This window comes from Stylophora pistillata, chromosome 1, assembly GCF_964205215.1.
Source record: "Stylophora pistillata chromosome 1, jaStyPist1.2, whole genome shotgun sequence".
In the NCBI taxonomy this organism is placed as follows: Eukaryota; Metazoa; Cnidaria; class Anthozoa; order Scleractinia; family Pocilloporidae; genus Stylophora; species Stylophora pistillata.
Window position 1 is genome coordinate 16,144,676 of NC_142519.1, and position 14,190 is coordinate 16,158,865.

General features: G+C 37.1%; 3 protein-coding genes and 1 pseudogene across 4 annotated transcripts in view; 3 read left to right on the forward strand and 1 right to left on the reverse strand.

Annotated features, from left to right (window-relative positions):
* LOC148741415 (uncharacterized) overlaps window positions 1-1,937 on the forward strand; it is a 2,863-nt gene extending 926 nt beyond the window's left edge. Inside the window, exon 2 of the mRNA XM_022942146.2 lies at window positions 996-1,937. Coding sequence (XP_022797881.2) covers window positions 996-1,575 — 580 coding nt within the window. The 3' untranslated portion in view covers window positions 1,576-1,937. The remainder of the gene's footprint in view (window positions 1-995) is intronic.
* A 187-nt stretch (window positions 1,938-2,124) lies between these two features.
* On the forward strand, window positions 2,125-6,492 carry LOC111336114 (uncharacterized). Its single transcript, XM_022942148.2, has 2 exons — window positions 2,125-2,727; window positions 5,130-6,492. Exons 1-2 carry the CDS (start codon window positions 2,333-2,335, stop codon window positions 5,707-5,709), a joined length of 975 nt encoding a protein of 324 aa, XP_022797883.1. The 5' UTR covers window positions 2,125-2,332; the 3' UTR covers window positions 5,710-6,492.
* LOC148741416 (uncharacterized) lies at window positions 2,940-5,096 on the forward strand (annotated as a pseudogene).
* Window positions 6,493-6,989: 497 nt separating the features above from the next.
* On the reverse strand, window positions 6,990-14,082 carry LOC111336115 (proteasome subunit beta type-4). 2 transcript variants are annotated; one of them, XM_022942149.2, is made up of 9 exons: window positions 13,910-14,082; window positions 13,501-13,577; window positions 13,200-13,329; window positions 9,924-10,007; window positions 9,740-9,802; window positions 8,168-8,249; window positions 7,419-7,535; window positions 7,231-7,319; window positions 6,990-7,120 (listed from the first exon to the last, which is right to left on the reverse strand). In XM_022942149.2, exons 1-9 carry the CDS (start codon window positions 14,044-14,046, stop codon window positions 7,108-7,110), a joined length of 792 nt encoding a protein of 263 aa, XP_022797884.2. In that variant the 5' UTR covers window positions 14,047-14,082; the 3' UTR covers window positions 6,990-7,107. The 2 variants fall into 2 exon arrangements, with proteins under 2 accessions (XP_022797884.2, XP_088596894.1); XM_088740768.1 differs by lacking the exon at window positions 6,990-7,120 and having other exon boundaries at window positions 7,227-7,319.
* Window positions 14,083-14,190: the final 108 nt, after the last annotated feature.

A 14,190-nucleotide genomic window follows, 5' to 3' on the forward strand; every position in this document is an offset into this window, starting at 1 on the left:
TATTTTAGTTCTTTTAGTCGCCAAATCTATAAATAATTTCTAGAAAGTGCTTGGTAGATAAGCATCGAATATGATTACATAGGCCACAAATATATACGGCACGCCTGTTTTCTTGGGACTAGACATGTGAATAGACATAGCAAATATCTATTTTGATTATGAAAATTCAACATGGCAAGCAGTGTTTTCAGATTAGCGATGAAAATTCTTGACGATTTATAAGATAATTTAAAGAACAAATCGAATTTTCAGGGCTGATCATGGTTAACTTCATTACTCAGTTAAAGGCAAGCTGGTTTGTCTTCGGTTAGAGTTGGGGTAGGATGTGTATATGATGAAAGTCACCATTTCTTAGAAAGTTCGAAGCATATTTCTGTTTAGTATGGTTCGATACTTTCTTGGAAAACTGATTAATATTTTAGTGTTGATTGGTGTTCTAAGAAAGCCTTATAGACACGATTTTCTTAGAAAGTGGCATTGGCTAATTAGCCATTCACGACCGACGACAGGATGTTTATAAACTTTAAGATAAATTTCGCCAAATGTTCTTCAACAAACAGTATCGGTCATTGTTGCATCATATTTTGAGTCAATATACTTTGTAGAAAAGTGCCTTAAAATTAAAACGAATCCTCTTTACAATACCTTTTTTTAAGTATTCAAACATAAAGGAGCGAACAAAAGGATATTAGGGTAAGCGATGGTGGAGATTGACACATGGATTGTCGTTGAAAGACGTACTTGTCACAGTTTTGGAATTTACTGTAAAGCAATTCCTGGTGTGATTCTGATTTCTATTTAGAAAACCACCCGCCGCTTTACTCCTGACTGGAAATAAAGGATTTTCTTCTTGTGAATTGAAATACAAATTTTAGCAGCGTTTTAAAGAAAATTGATACGATTAATAAACAATTATATTTGCAGACTTTCTTATTTTGATACCAGTAATCTCAATAAATTAACTGTCTTCTCAAGTTATCGTTGTCTCGTTGCAGGAGAAGGGAAGATGCAGAGAAAAGTGTTCAGGAACTCCGTTATTTTCTGCTGAGGAAACCTAATGCTCGGGCAATGGCGATTGACATCGAAACATACGAAAACGACCACAGCAAAATTCTCGAATTTGGCTTCGTCATCACTTCGTTAGCTAGTCCTGAAGGGGACGAGCAAGCATATCATTTTATCATTAAAGAAAACCTCCACATGGTGAACAGGGATTACATTTCTGACAACCGAGATAGGTTCAGTTTTGGCACCTCACAGCGGATGTCTCTTGCAGAGGCCGCTGGAAAGTTCTCACAGCATATCAGGGACGTAGATGTGTTGGTGACTCACTCGGGCGTACACGATGAAGATTACCTTGCCAGGAACGGCATGTCCTTACAAGGGAAACAAATGTTCGATACTCAGCTTCTTGGCTTAGCACTGCTTACTGACGAGGGCAACTTGAACGTGTTTGGCCTGAAGCGCCTTATGGATGACCTGGAAATTTCGTACGACGAGGATATTCTCCATAATGCTGGAAATGACGCTCACTACACCATGAAAGTGTTCTTGGCATTGTCAAAGAAAATGTAAGAGAATTCAAGGAGCGAAGTGAGTTTCAGAACGTAGGCAGTTTTAGACTGATCAAGAAGGAAAAAAAACAGCAAAGAATATAATTTCAAATTATGTATGTTGCATGATCAGATACAGCACATTTTCCATTTCAGTGTTACGCCAAACTTTTTAGCAACATCGAAGTGAATTTTCTTCTTCTATCGCGTTAACCCTTCCTCGGTAAGAACGCGAGGCAGACATTCTGAAATTCAGCACACCTTTTATAATCACCTCGCGCGAGGCGGATTATAACGATATATGGCGCAATCCTCGACCAATCAGACCAGGAGAATCTTTATAATCACTTGAGCAATTATACTATAAAAACAGTTGTTATGTTTCTTAAAGCTTATGTACTTCAGTAAGAGAAACTGTACACCACTTATGATCGCATTCCTAGAGTTCTCAATGGGAAGTGCGTTCCGCCAGACCAGAGAAACGGGGGCTAATCTGAGACCGATTTCCTTTGTCTCCGGGACATAAAAAAAGCAGACAACGCGATAATATGGGGCGCATAGAACATGCCACGTCAGACTACTAATTTGTTGATAACTAAGCGAATGATCAGTGTTCATTGGTAGAAAAAGTAAACAAGAGTTATCATTGGTGGGTTATTTCGGAAGCGGTAAGTATATTGGCTGAGGTAATCATCCCTTTTTGTTCCAGCTCTGATTCAATCGTGAACACCGTGGCTGTTTCAGAGTTGTTTTAAACCCTTAAGTTATTTTCTTCAGCCATGGCCAACAGAAACGTAAAATTACCCGGCGACAGAGGATATGGTCGCTATCACAAGTATGAATCTATTCGTATTGAGTGGACAAAGTTTTTCGAAGGGAACTCTGAACAAAGGCCAATCGTAGCAGGTTTCTTCAAGAACTTTCACCGCGATCATCTTGGTTTTAAGTTCGTGATAGCTGAAGATTTTGATGGGACAACTCACCCTCTTGTGTCCGCGGAAAAATACGTCGAAATCAAAAAAGAATTGGAAGAGAAAACCGGTCAGACCTTACCGAAAGTGTCCAACACCTCAGATGTGAAGATAAAGGAGGAAGGCCGATCATTTCCCGATTTACAAACTTACGTTAAATATATTAAGGCCCTCAAGCCTGAGAACGATCAAATAAAAGTCAGGTAGGGGTTTTTATGTGATTCTGCCATTCAATAACTTTTTATCTTGGCCTTTAAGCCTGTTTGGGCTTCTCTCGGTTGACTAAACAGCTTGCAATGAATGTTGTAGATGATTCAGCAAAAATTTTGAAAACAAGGTATATTTCTCGTGTCGTTTGAAAATTGGTTCTGTTAGCCCCGCCTTATTTTTACTCTTGGTTTTCTCTCGATACTACATGAATTTTTGCACAGATGCAATTTATAGTCGTATAGCGCGGGTTCGATCCCACGTGTCGTTTGCTAGTTTCTTTCGACCAGCTTTCCAGTTGAAATGCAACCACATTTTCTTCTCCAAGTGATAACATTGCTAGTAGCAATTCCTCTACAACCCTGGGCTAATCTTCCTCTCAGGTGCGTAAACATCACAAGCATGTACAAGAAGGATGCTTAAAAACCTTCAACTCTGTAAATAAGAATCAAAAGAGATTTCTTATGACATAAAACTGTAAAAACGAACGATAAATGAATCGGACGTTTCGGAGTAGTCATGACTCCATTATCAAGGAAAATATAAAAGATCATGCAAATTGCAACATATAAAGCGTTTTTGGCGCGAAGAATCATGAACGTAAGAGGGTGCGAAGATCATAAAAATATTATAAAAATATTTTCGCACGAATAGAGTCTGATTGTACGTTGAGATTTGGCCTTAACGCTCTCATAAAAAGCATTTCGTACACTAAGCAGTCAAATTTGTTTCTGCATTTCTTAAGCACTTCGAAACGCTTTAGCAGGCCAAAACATCAGTATTCTTGTTAATTCTACCATCAAAAGCTTCGTTGACTCCAAAATTTGCGACCAACAGCAGCCTTTATCGCCATCTCAAGAGACAGACGACACGATTCGAGTGGTTTTAGATGATTTAAAGATCAAATCTCAGCAGATACAGTTGTGAGGAAACAACTTAAGGATCTAGCCTAAAAGTAAATACCACCATCCAGCCTGTGTTTGTCAGGCGGAAAACTGAACAAGAATTAAATGTGAAGGAATCAAAGCCACCAATTGTAAATCAGGAGTGTCTTGTCTACGGTTTTCGTTGTGACCTGTGTGATGCGGGTTATGTAGATTACACACGCGGACATTTACATAATCGTGTAAAAGGACGTAAACAACAATCCTCCGCCATTGTCAAACGCCATAAGAACATGCACGGGAAAATGCCGCAGGGCCTGCTAAAGCGTTTCGAAGTGCTTAAGAAATGCAGAAACAAATTTGACTGCCTACTGTACGAAATGCTTTTTATAAGAGCGTTAAGGCCAAATCTCAACGTACAATCAGACTCCATTTGTGCGAAAATATTCAGTTTATAATATTTTTATGATCTACGCACCCTCTTACGTTAATTCTTCGCGCCAAAAACGCTTTATATGTTGCAATTTGCATGATCTTTTATATTTTCCTTGATAATGGAGTCATGACTACTCCGAAACGTGGGATTTTATCGTTCGTTTTTACATTTTTATGTCTGTAAATAAGAAGAGAACTACTATCATGTTTTCTGAAAAAATGCAGTTGGGTTGTTTTCTTGGAACAAGACCAAAAAAATGTATTTTGATGGTTAAAAGCAGTCTGCGTGAAATATATTTTCACAGGAATGATGAAAATTGTTAACGGTTTATACTGAGCTAGATAGGCTTCAAAAAGTTAAGCAAAAGCCGTTCAAAAAGGACCGAGCAGTTGAAATTACTACTTTGATAAAAAAAATAACATTGATTGTTCATTTAATCAATGAAAATTTTATCACCTGCCTGAATTTTTGAAGCATATACTTTACCTCCTTTCTTAGAAAAGTCGGGAGGGTATTTCCGCTCAGTAATCATGGCTTTCTTGGAAAACCATTAATTTTTCATCTGGTTTTGGTGGTTCCTGGGTGTGCCTCATCAAAGCAGATTTCCCAGAAAGCGTTAATATTTAATATTATGCACGACGTAACGATCAATATCCTTTCAACGGAAAAATGTCTCTAGAGTTGCCTTATCCAACCAGCATGAGTCAGTGTCACTCGTTACTCACATTTTGATTCATTCAGCGTTGCAAAATATCGCCGTGATATCATAAGAATCGCCAAACATGTTAGGATAGGCAAACACAGAGGAACAAATTAAAGGGAACGAGAATGGCTAGCTCTGGCGGAAATTAAGCAACCTTAAGTCAAACTTGCCACAGTTCTGAAAATCCCTGTGAAGTATCTCTACCGAAGTAAATTCATTCTTTTTGGAAACAATGAGTACTTTCATTCCTCAAAGGAGAAAAGAAATGTTCTTTCAGCAAATATAATTTGTTTTAGCGATTTACAATTTGATTCAATAGATAAACGTGAGCCGAAATTTCATTCATACTGTCTTCTTATCATTGTCTCATTGCAGGAGGAGGGAAGATGCAAAGAAAAGTGTCGGTGAACTCCGTACTTTCCTGTCAAGCAATCCCAATGCTCGAGCAATGGCTTTTGACATAGAAACATACGAAAACGACCACAGCAAAATTCTCGAAATTGGCTTCGTCATCACTTCCCTGGCCTCTCCTGAAGGGAACGAGGAAACATATCATTTTATCATCAAAGAAAACCTCCACATGGTGAACAGGGATTACGTTCCTGACAACCGAGAGAAGTTCAGCTTTGGCGACTCGGAGCACATGTCCCTTGCAGAGGCTACTAAAAAGTTCTCGCAGTATATCAGGAACGTAGATGTGCTGGTGACTCACTCAGGCGGTCACGATAAGGAATACCTTGAGAGTAACGGTATGTCTCTGGAAGGGAAACCAATGTTCGACACTCAGCTTCTTGGCCTGGCACTGCTGACTGACGAGAACTTCTTGAACGTGTTTGGCCTGAAGCGCCTGATGGGTGACCTGAAGATTTCGTATGACGAGGACATTCTCCATAACGCTGGAAATGACGCTCACTACACTATGCAAGTGTTCCTGGCATTGACAAAGAAAGTGTGATGAGAAGGCCACGAATGAAATGATTTTCAGATCTTCAGAAATTTAAAACTGATCAAGAACATGCAGCAAAGGACAAATTTTGTTGAGTTATGCAGGCTGCATAACTCAAACATTTGAACTTAAGCTAATAGGATCGGTTACTTATCTTTACTTCATTTTTTGTCTTTAATATGATTTCAATGGCAGTAGTGTTGTAGTCTGATCGGTCATTTCATACGATAAACAAGAGAGATTGCTATAATCTGATTGCTATGATCTGCTCAAGAGAGGTTGCAATCGAGTTTTCCTTATGTGAACACCCTTGATGCAGGAAAAAGTAGTTTCTAAAGGGAGGTGGTCTATCAAAGAAGCATAAACTGATTGAAATCATTGATTCTTACCCTTTCCTCTGCGAACACGTTTTCCATATCTTTCATATTATAGTTCGTCACTCGCTTAATCGATGTTAGCTTTTACGATAAGTACCTTCGTCAACCTCATTCCCAGGGTCTCATCTTCCCTCCCTCCCGAAGCGAGAGACCCTGAGAACGAGATTGCACTTGGGTTCCTTAATAAATTAAATGAAAAATCGATTTACAGATAAAAAAAAACAAAAGCAATCACACAATAGGAAAACTTTCTATCGATTTTACTCTTTAAAATAACTCGCCTTGACGAGTACAGCTGAGAAAGACACTGCACTTGACACTGAGCTAATTATGTTTTGTTTGGCAATGTCTCTAACACGTGTAGGTAAAGAGTATATCACATGGGCATAACTAATAAAACTGAGTCTGTATTTCACTGAAGATTATGATATTTACCTGTTCCCTGGGAGGAATACAAACCCTGTATCACCTTAAGATGGCTGACAGGTATTTGGTACCGTTCTCCAGTTGTTGCACGAGGGTAAGATGCAATGAGGATCAGTAATTTCTAACGCGTTCTGTGCGACACTGAAAGATTTCATTGTATGCAACAAAGTGACCCATGTTGAAACTCTGGGCTGTAGCCTGGATTTTACATAAGAGAGAGGGGGGAGGGTAAAACTGTATCATTGGCAGTTAGGATTACATAAGATCACTTTTTTCTTACAAAGACAGGTGGAGAGATCACATTCATACTTAGTCCACTCCCCCCTCCCCCCCTACCATCCTGTACAACAAAACCAGGAAGAAAATGAATGAAAACTTACTTCATTCAGATGGTTGGTATTAAGAATTCATGTTCTTGGATCTAACGTTTTAAAAATCTTCACATGAGAAAAAGAAAGCACTGGAAACAACAACAACAACAAAATAGCCAATACTGAAAGACTTTGATATTTTATTATCAGTTTTCTTTACAAGTACACAGGAATACAAACAATGATATACAACGAACTAGACAGCAAAGGAAAAAAAACACATACTCCAGGAATTACTCATAGCCCCTGCAAATAGATTTTAGATTATTCACATTAGCAAAGGAAGAATATTCATTTTGACACCAGTCATCACAAATAATAATAAGTGTCTGCATTTAAAAATTGTTCACACTCACTTGACCATTGGAGCAATTTCCCAATTGGTTTGCGCACTGGTTGCAGGTTCAATCACAACACCATCACTTGTAATGACTGCAATTTCATACTGAAATCAAATGAACATCCATTTTAACTGCTTTGGCTTTGAATGCAAACTTAAAGTGACTCCTCGTAGATTCAACATTGTACAAAAAGTGATACAAACCTTGTTTAATGACCTGGCATCTCTGTAAAACAACACTTGCAGACATTTAGTGATCACTTGCCTTGCCTCTTCTAGAGACATACTGGGATTCTTTTCAAATGCACCACGAAGAATTGGCTGAAATAGGAAACCAATATTCAAAACTTAACGTTGACAACAATGTTCCTTCAAAACAAGAAAACAATGAAATTGGCTGGCTTTGCACTGGTACTGACGAGTGCAAGAAAATTCTGTACTCTTGATTGTTTATATTTTTTCATACCTCCAATTTGGCCTAAGAGGAATTACTGTATAATGGAACAACTCAATTTGAAGGAGGAGAAGAATATTAGTTTGATACATATGGTGCTGTAATCATTTCCATCAGAGGAACATGCAAGAGCCCTTTGGCAGTAGATGAATTTCACAGACTCTGAGTGAAAAGCTAACAAACAAGTTGAGAAACAGAGATGTTTGGAATTCAAATAAAGATACCAAGCTGAAGCAACATCCCCTGGCTAAAAAGAGGTGTAGTTAAATTAGACAACACAAAATTTATCACAAAGTAGTCTTTAATTTTATACTTTGATCATGCTACATAAAGATAACACACAGAGGTTGATCAGAAGCTTACGTCCTTTAACAGGAAACCAATTCATCAGACAATGACATACAGGTAGACTTTATCACTACAGGTAACTGCATTGTTCCAGAATATCATGAAGGTAACAATTAGATTAATAATTTCAAAAGACAATATTTTTTCTCACCTGAGCGAGATATGCACCAAACCCAGTGGCTATTGTGGGTGCTTCAAAAGCTATGCCAATCTTGTCAACACATCCCAGGAAACTGTTGAGCACACCAGAAAAATAACTTAGGTCACCATAGTGTTTACTCAAATGCCCTGACAGCGAGGTAGTAGGAGTAACTGCCACCTTAAATTCTTAATATTACCAAGCAACAAAACACATCACTGACTAATTTTGCATAGCTTTGTTGATTATTCTCATATTTTTACCCCAACCCATTAAGAGGGTAGGGGGTATTTTGTTACATTTTCTTGAATTCATGTCACCCATGATTAAACCCTGCAGAGAGAAGCAAACTAATCATTTAGCATTACTCTTGAATGTATGCCTCATCCAACCAGAAGAACACAGCATTAACTTAAAGCTTGTTGGGAAAAAAGGAAATAAGGAAATGGGCTAAGTGAAATTCAGTTAACTAGACCATCCTCAAGACCTTCAATAAAAAAGGGAGACAATTTAAGTTGTAATACATGTCTTTTCTAACTAATATTTACAGATATGATTTACCCACATTGTTGTCAATCATTAAAGAAATTAGTCAAAAAGTTTGAAATAAATGCCTCCTCCAAATCAATACTGCCGTCAAACAAATCTCAAATAAAACAACAAACATATGAAATACACAAATAGGAAAATGCTAATTAAGAAAATCTCAAATAGGAAATGCTAAAAATTTACTCAGTGTATCAGCATTCAATCTAGAAAACATGGTATTTAATATACAGTTGCTTTTGTTGCAATAAATAAAATAGCTGTTTCCACAAGGATGAAAATGCTCTTAACTCCTACACAGACAGTTTTTCCAAATCACATGAAAATTCATAATGGTAACTGAACTGAGTGGAGTGCAATTTGGGCTGAAATCATATGCAGGATTTCAAAATTGAATGAGCACACAGCGCGAGTTCAATTTGAAATCAAAAGTATGATTTCAGACCAAAATTGCACAACATGAGGTTAAATTACCACTTTATTATATCCATTTTGAAATCACCCAAATACAGGACTTGGTCAATTCAAATATTTTACTGATGCAGTACTGAGCCAGTTTTTAAATAAAAAGTGGAACCAGAAATGCTTTTACATCTTATTTTGTATGCAAAACAGAAAGACTTTGACGTCATGTGTCAAAAACTCAGTCAAGCATAAAATGATGCGATTTAGAGCAAAAAATGGTGCGATTCGAGAATAAATCACACCAATTAGAGTCAATCAGATTACAGGGACCACCAGTGATTTCAAAATGGATGTAAACAACTTACACATTTCACTCTCAAGATCTCATTAATGATTCTCCTTACTGTCTACTATACAATTCTTGAGGTTAGTTGGGAGAATTTGGCATTGGATCAGCTTATAATAATCTATTTTCTATTTCTCTTTATTCTCATTACTTGTCTGCTTGATATTGTATTGATATTGTAAGGAGAAATTCTGTCTTGATCACTCATGGGAGTCAAAGGGTTAAGATATTTTTAGCAAGCAAAGCTAGAGCAGCAAAGAGTACTTGATTTATATCAATATTCTCACCTCTCTCCATTGTGAACACCACCAACAACAATCTGATTCCACAGAGGATCAAAACGCGTGCGCCTGCATTGAAAATACAAAGACATCAAGTTGCGAATTTGTGATTGCAGGAATGTGTGCAAAAGATTGTGTTTCCCACATAATTGTCGGTGACATAAGATGTCATTTTACAATAAGTAAATACCTGTAATACATTATTCTTGTTAACCAGGAATATATGGACTTTGGAGTGTAACCATGGCCATCATTTAAACAGGCATCATCAATACTGAAAGATGACAAAGAAATGCTCATTTCTCTTGTGACCCAGCAAAAAAAGAATTCAATCATTTAGCAAATACAATATGAGAGAATTCTTAATTGTTCATCAACATCTCAACTGCTACTTCTCTCTGTCATCAGCCAAAAGAGCTAACAGATAATGAATCACAGTTAGTGGTTGTGATCTAAAGACAATTGACAATTATTGGATTCAGTTTTCACATAATAGTAATAATTATCAAGTCTGAAGTTTGTGTTATCTGCCAAATACAAGGGCTAAGGCAGCTAACACAAACTGAGGCCTTGATAATTATCACTATCATTTGAAAACTGAATCCAAAAATTGTTTATTAGGCATATTCCTGAGCTGCACTTGTAAAGACTAGAGCACATAAAACCATTGTCTGTAGGTGTGACATCACATTCATATATAAAATCTCTGTCTGTAGGTATGACATAAGAGAATGTATAACAATAACTACTAGTTTCTTTATTGTTTGATAAACTGGATGGAAAAAGATGTAAACTGTATATACTTTAGAAGTTTTATAAATGGCCATAAAGAGGGTTCAAGTGGATATTCAAATTTATTAAAAACTGGATCATTGGATAATGCAATTCAAGACTTTTTATTGGCTTAGCCATTATGGTATATGAGCCAATATACCATAATCTAATATCTGTATATTGTAACATCCCGTTTCTTTTTACAAAATAAAGTCGAGAAGATTTGTCTAATATCTTGGGGGCGTCTTTTTTTAATAGAACAATTATTCCACTCGTGCTTGTTGGATATGAGATGATTATAGCCAACTCGGTGCTACGTGCCTTGTTGGCTATCTATCATCTCATATCCAACATGCGCTCATGGAATAATTGTTAAGTAGATGTTGTAGTTCAATTTTATCCTCTAGTTTAATTTTTTCCAAACCAGTTCAATTTTTTTGGCCCAGTTTAATTTTTTTTTTAACCATTTTAATTTTACTGATTAAGGTTAGGATTAGGGTTAGGGTCAGGGATGGTACCAAATGCTTTTCCAGCCAGTCAAACAAACAATACCAGCATTGGTACTCAGTAATGGCTTTTTACTTCTTGAAACAAAATGATGAATTGACAGAACCTCGTAAGAAGTATTACTTGACAAATTCTTTAAATAGATTAAATAGCTTTCTTGCACGCTGCAGAAAATGTTAGCTCAGTAGTGCAATCAAGTTCAATGTTCTGAGTGGCAGCTGTGCAAGGATTTAAACGGATGGGTGAAATTAATGTGTTTATTCTACCAAATTTGGTTACAACACGTGCGTAGGTGTTTACAATTTCTTCAATTTTTCCCAGAAGAAGATTTGAATGCAGAGGTGATGTTTTGTCAACATGGTCAATTTTTATAGAGACAATGTCTCCAACTTTAAATTTTCTAGGTTGGGTTTTTTTTTTGGCTTTGGGTTACCATTTCATTGTTGTACTTTTCCTGATTTTCAGTTATTTTTTGTTGTTTTCTTGGTTGTTCCTCATGATTTTCACAGTCTCTATGGCTTTTAATACCATAAACAGCCTCATATGGCATCATCTTTATTGCTCGATTGTAGCGTGTGTTTTTAGTATAAGCTGCTTCTAATGTTTTTTGACACCATTTCTGAACACTTGAGGAAGAGGTGCTCATTATTAACACTCTCGTATCCTCTTTCCAGGATCTATTTGATCTTTCAACCAAACCTTGAGTGGTTGGAATTTGTGGAGAGCCATGAGCCAATTTAATGCCATTTTCTTCACAAAATGTTTCCATCTTTTTGTTAGCAAATTCTTTACCATTGTAGGTTAGGATTTTTTTTGGAAAGCCACAACCTCGTTCCCAGGGTCTCTCATCTTCCAGCCCCCTGGAGCGAGCGAGGAGAGACAGGAAGACGAGAGACCCTGGGAACAAGGTTGTAGCATTTGAATCCAGTAAGTACTTCATCGGCACACTTGGCACTCAAAGGTGTTACGTACACATACTTAGTATGCTGGTCAGATATGTTCATGGCCCATGTGTGCTTTTTGGTACAATCACAAGGACAGTGATGGAAGTCCATTAAATCTATCTCTAAGAGAGATAGAAATGTTGGAGATTGAATAGGTTTATCAACAACCTTAACATGGATAGTAACCGGCTGCTGCTCGGCATGTATTGAACACAGACCAACAAATATGGCTACCACTTTCACATTGACTTCAGAATAGTTGTTACTGATCCATTTACAAGTTATTTGTCCACCCCGATGAGCAGTGTGATTGTGAGCAAGAGCCAACACATTGTGAATTTCCCTCTTAGGAACAACTTTTTTCTTGTTTTGCGTTATTATTGAGTTTTCTGAATACGCCCAATGCTTTCTTATGGCTGTTTATTTCTCCCACTTAGACAGCAAGGGTTCTTCGGATTGAATTCCAAGCCGAGTCTTGGCCTGATATTTGAGATAGGCTTTTGCTTTATCGAAGAATGAATCCTCGATAAAAAGTGTTATCTGCGATTCCTTTTTGGCCTGTTTGTTTTTAAAGGCATTCAACTGTTCATAAAATATGTATCTCGGTACACATGGTACATGAGCTTCAGTCATGTTTTGAGCTTGAAGTCCTGGTCTCTACCAAATGCACATGTTTTTTTCTTTATGAATATTTCAAGAACAAGTTTGGCAGAGGGGAGGGAGGTCTGGGGCTAATTACTGATAAGACCGACAAATATCCCAAGTTTGTCAACAACATGCACCGTGGTCTAATGGAGAGAATGGATGTCTGCAAAGCTAGAGGTTGGTGGTTCAAATCGTGGTAAGAGTAATATAAAAGAATAAAAGAAGTATTATATGAGTGAAAAGGAAGTAAATTAGGTGGGAAATATAAAAGATCCTGTGGGGTGGGGTAGATTATATTCTCAAGGAAAATTGTGTGGATGACAGGTTATAAGAGAGAATAAGTGGATGAGAAATCACAGGGAAATCTTCATCTTTCTTTTGATTCTTTTTCAGAAGCCCCTCAAGACATGCCCTTATTTTCCATCCACACCCCAAAAAGAAAAGACCCTTTTTCAGAAAGTTGATAAAAAAACTAGTTAAAAAAAATTAAACTGGTTCAAAAAATTGAACTGGTTTGGAAAAAATTAAACCAGAGGATAAAATTGAACTACAACAGATACCAACTACAGTGTATGTGATACTGGTACCAGACTTACACTTTCTGATCCAAAAGTGATTTCAGATGCTGAAAATCAGCATAATCCCCAGAACCACCAACAACCGTGTTATTACCAACAGCAGTGAGTCTTGAGACCTCTCGGAATCTTGCAAGAGATCCGTAAGACCCTAGAAGCACACAATATTGGTAGCACTATCATTTTAACTATTTCCTAACATGAAAATACTTATCATACACTTATATGTGATAGCCAAGCTAGATGGCCCGCTCGTGAACTGAGAAAAAAAATCATTATGTAAGTAAATGAGATTTCAAAAAATCACTGTAGTATAACCAACCTAAGGTGTCTGCTGCCATAAGAATTCCACCATCAAACTTCACACCAAGTACAGATGTACCAGTTGTAGTGGGGTACCTGAAAATTGAATTGAATAATTGTGACAAAATATCACGAAGCAAAGTCTTCTTCAAACCCAGAAAAATTAGAGAGTTCCCATAAAAGAAACGGAATATGTTATCGATCAGTGGGATTTATTACCATGCAAGCTTATCTGTAAAATTTACCACTTTGGTCAAAATCTTTCTCGATATAACGTTTGATAAAATGAAAAGCTATATCCCAATAGATATCCAAAGAAAAATTCATGCCTTTGAACCAGTTTCAACGAGTTCATTAAAAACCAACATCTCTCATCAAACACATGTACAATTTGTCACTGACCACTCTATAAACAGATATTTACTTACAAAGTTCTTTTAGCCGGTGAAAATTGTTCAGCTGTTTTAGAATTACTTGGATTGCCTGGTAAGTTATAAAATGCGCCTGGCGATGGACCATTGCTCCAAAACTGATCTTGAAATCCAGGGACATTCATTGCAGCCATTTTTCTCTTCTTTTTGCCTGAGTCATTCCCAGCATGCATTACAGTAAAAAGATGTTTTCTTCAGGGGTGGGTTAAGTTTTCTGTAAACAGTTAAATTTAAGACTCAGAAAAGAAAAAAGAGAGAAATGAAAGAAAATATCGATG